General features: G+C 47.3%; 1 protein-coding gene across 3 annotated transcripts in view; it reads left to right on the top strand.

Annotated features, from left to right (window-relative positions):
• Top1mt (DNA topoisomerase I mitochondrial) overlaps window positions 1–2,113 on the top strand; it is a 24,446-nt gene that overhangs the window by 3,647 nt on the left and 18,686 nt on the right. For 2 of the 3 annotated variants that reach the window (XM_029548102.1, XM_021216978.2), the window contains exon 3: window positions 1,513–1,634. The exons of the other annotated variant lie outside the window; for it this stretch is intronic. In XM_029548102.1, coding sequence (XP_029403962.1) covers window positions 1,569–1,634 — 66 coding nt within the window. In that variant the 5' untranslated portion in view covers window positions 1,513–1,568. The remainder of the gene's footprint in view (window positions 1–1,512; window positions 1,635–2,113) is intronic. 3 annotated transcript variants of the gene reach the window in all.

Genomic DNA, 2,113 nt, shown 5'->3' with positions numbered 1-2,113 from the left:
TGTGTGTGTGTGTGTGTGTGTGTGTGTGTGTGTGTGTGTGTGTGTGTGTGTGTGTGTGTGTGTAGGTGTAGATGACCATTGCCAGGCTGCTACAAGGAAGGAGAGACACAGATTTGTGCTTTAGGGACACAAATTGTATCCAGATTTGCCAAGTGAGCTGCTTTGGTCTCCCAGGCTCTCCTCTGCCCACTCCTGGCAAGAGGTGGTAGAGGAGATGCAGTGCATGCCGTATATGTCCTGGTCCAGTTTGTTTGTTGTTTTTGGCGTTTTAAGACAGGGTCTCGCTCCATAGCCCTGGCTGGCCTGAAACTCTTGATGCAGACCACACTGACCTTGAACTCATAGATATGTACCTCTGTCTCCTTGTGCTGGGATTAAAGGTGTGGGCTTCCAGACCTACACCAGCTCCTTCCTTCCTTCCTTCCTTTCTTCCTTCCTCTTTAAAATATTTTTAGTTTTTATTTTTTTTTTGAGACAGGTTCTGTCTACATAGCCCTGGCTGTCCTGGAACTCATTGTGTAGACCAGGTTGGTCTCGAACTCACAGAGATTTACTTGCCTTTGCCTTGTTATTGTGTACACACATGCTGGGCCCATACGCACCTATGATGTGACCTCTGGCGCATGTGCCATGGTGCACTGTGGAAGTCAGAGGACGTCTTTGCCGAGTCAGTTTTCTTTTTCCAGTGTGTTTATGTGAGTTCCACGATCAGATCCAGTCTGTCATCTGGCAAACCCTTTACCTGCTCACGATTGTTCTGAAACTCTTCAGACATTTGGTTGAGAGACATCTCTCAGGAGTAGCCTTGGCATCCACCTGGTGTTCTCTCTAGGCTCCTGTGCACTGTCTGTCGCACTGACCTTTGCATGAAGTCACTGAGCATGGAGGGTTAGCCTCCAGTGGTCCACCTTTCCCCCACTGTGATGCGTTAACTTCTATTTCCTGCCTGTACTTTTCTATGTGGAAATTTGTGTTTCCAAATGACACATGTTAGGGCCAAGGGTATTGCTGTGGTGAAGTGCTTTTCTGGTGTGCATGAGGCCCTGGGCTCATCCCCAGAACTGCAATAAGATGAAAAAAAATTTTAAATGTGGGTTTTGTTCTTTTGGTTCCATGAGGAAAACCTCAGCCTGGTGACTGAGTTTGATCCCTGGGAACCACATAAAGATGGAAGGAGAGAACCCACTCTATAAATCTAACTTCCACAGGCACTCCATGGCTTGTGTAGTGCCCCCGTGCCCAATGTGCGGTGTGCGCGCACACACAATAATGTACTCCATGTGTTGCTTTCTACATAATACAAACTTGGGAGCAAGAAGCGACATGATGAAGAATTCAATGGCTGAGACTGTTACAAACCCCAGAGTGGTGTTCCTGGAATTGTGTGTCCCTTATCTCACCCAGGGGCTGGTCATTTTTAACTTAGGAGTATACTGTATACTAAAGCGAGAGGTGGTGTCCCCTGGATGGGGCCTGAGGCCTTCCCTCAGTCAGTGTGTGTGCTATCTACAGGCAAACCGCTGAAGCTGAGCTTGGCAGCGGAGGAGGTCGCTACCTTCTATGGGAAAATGCTGCATCTTGAGTGTACGAGCAAGGAAGTCTTTCGGAGGAACTTCTTCAGTGACTGGCGGAAGGTGTGTTTCTCAGCGGCCGGCCCCAACAGCAGCCCTTGTGGTGGCGAGCATGGCTTCATCCAAGATAGTAGCCTGGGGTGACCTTCTCCCTGGGGGCTCCACTAACAGTATCCAGCGCTCAGAGTTCCTGGAGGCTGGAGCGGTCCGGAGGGTGTTTTCTGCCCCATGAAAATAAGCACGTGGTATGGAGGTGAGGGTATTGCATAAGTTTTCTCTCTTTGTTTTTAAAAATGTGGTTTGTGTGAGTCTGGTCTGATCCTTCCATCTTGCTGTCTAGCAGCTACAAGCCTGTACCGTAGCATTTCTCCAGTGACTGACAGCACTGAGCGTTCTTTCCTATACTGTTTGTCATTTGGATTTCTTTCTTTCTTGGATTTCTTTTTCTTTCTTTTCTTTCTTTCTTTCTTTCTTTCTTTCTTTCTTTCTTTCTTTCTTTCTTTCTTTCTTTCTTTCTTTCTTTCTTTCTTTTCTTTCTTTCT

The sequence above is a fragment of the Mus pahari genome, chromosome 17 (assembly GCF_900095145.1).
Source record: "Mus pahari chromosome 17, PAHARI_EIJ_v1.1, whole genome shotgun sequence".
NCBI lineage: Eukaryota > Metazoa > Chordata > Mammalia > Rodentia > Muridae > Mus > Mus pahari.
The sequence above is the reverse complement of the archived record's forward strand: the minus strand, read 5'-3'. Positions and strand labels throughout refer to the sequence as shown.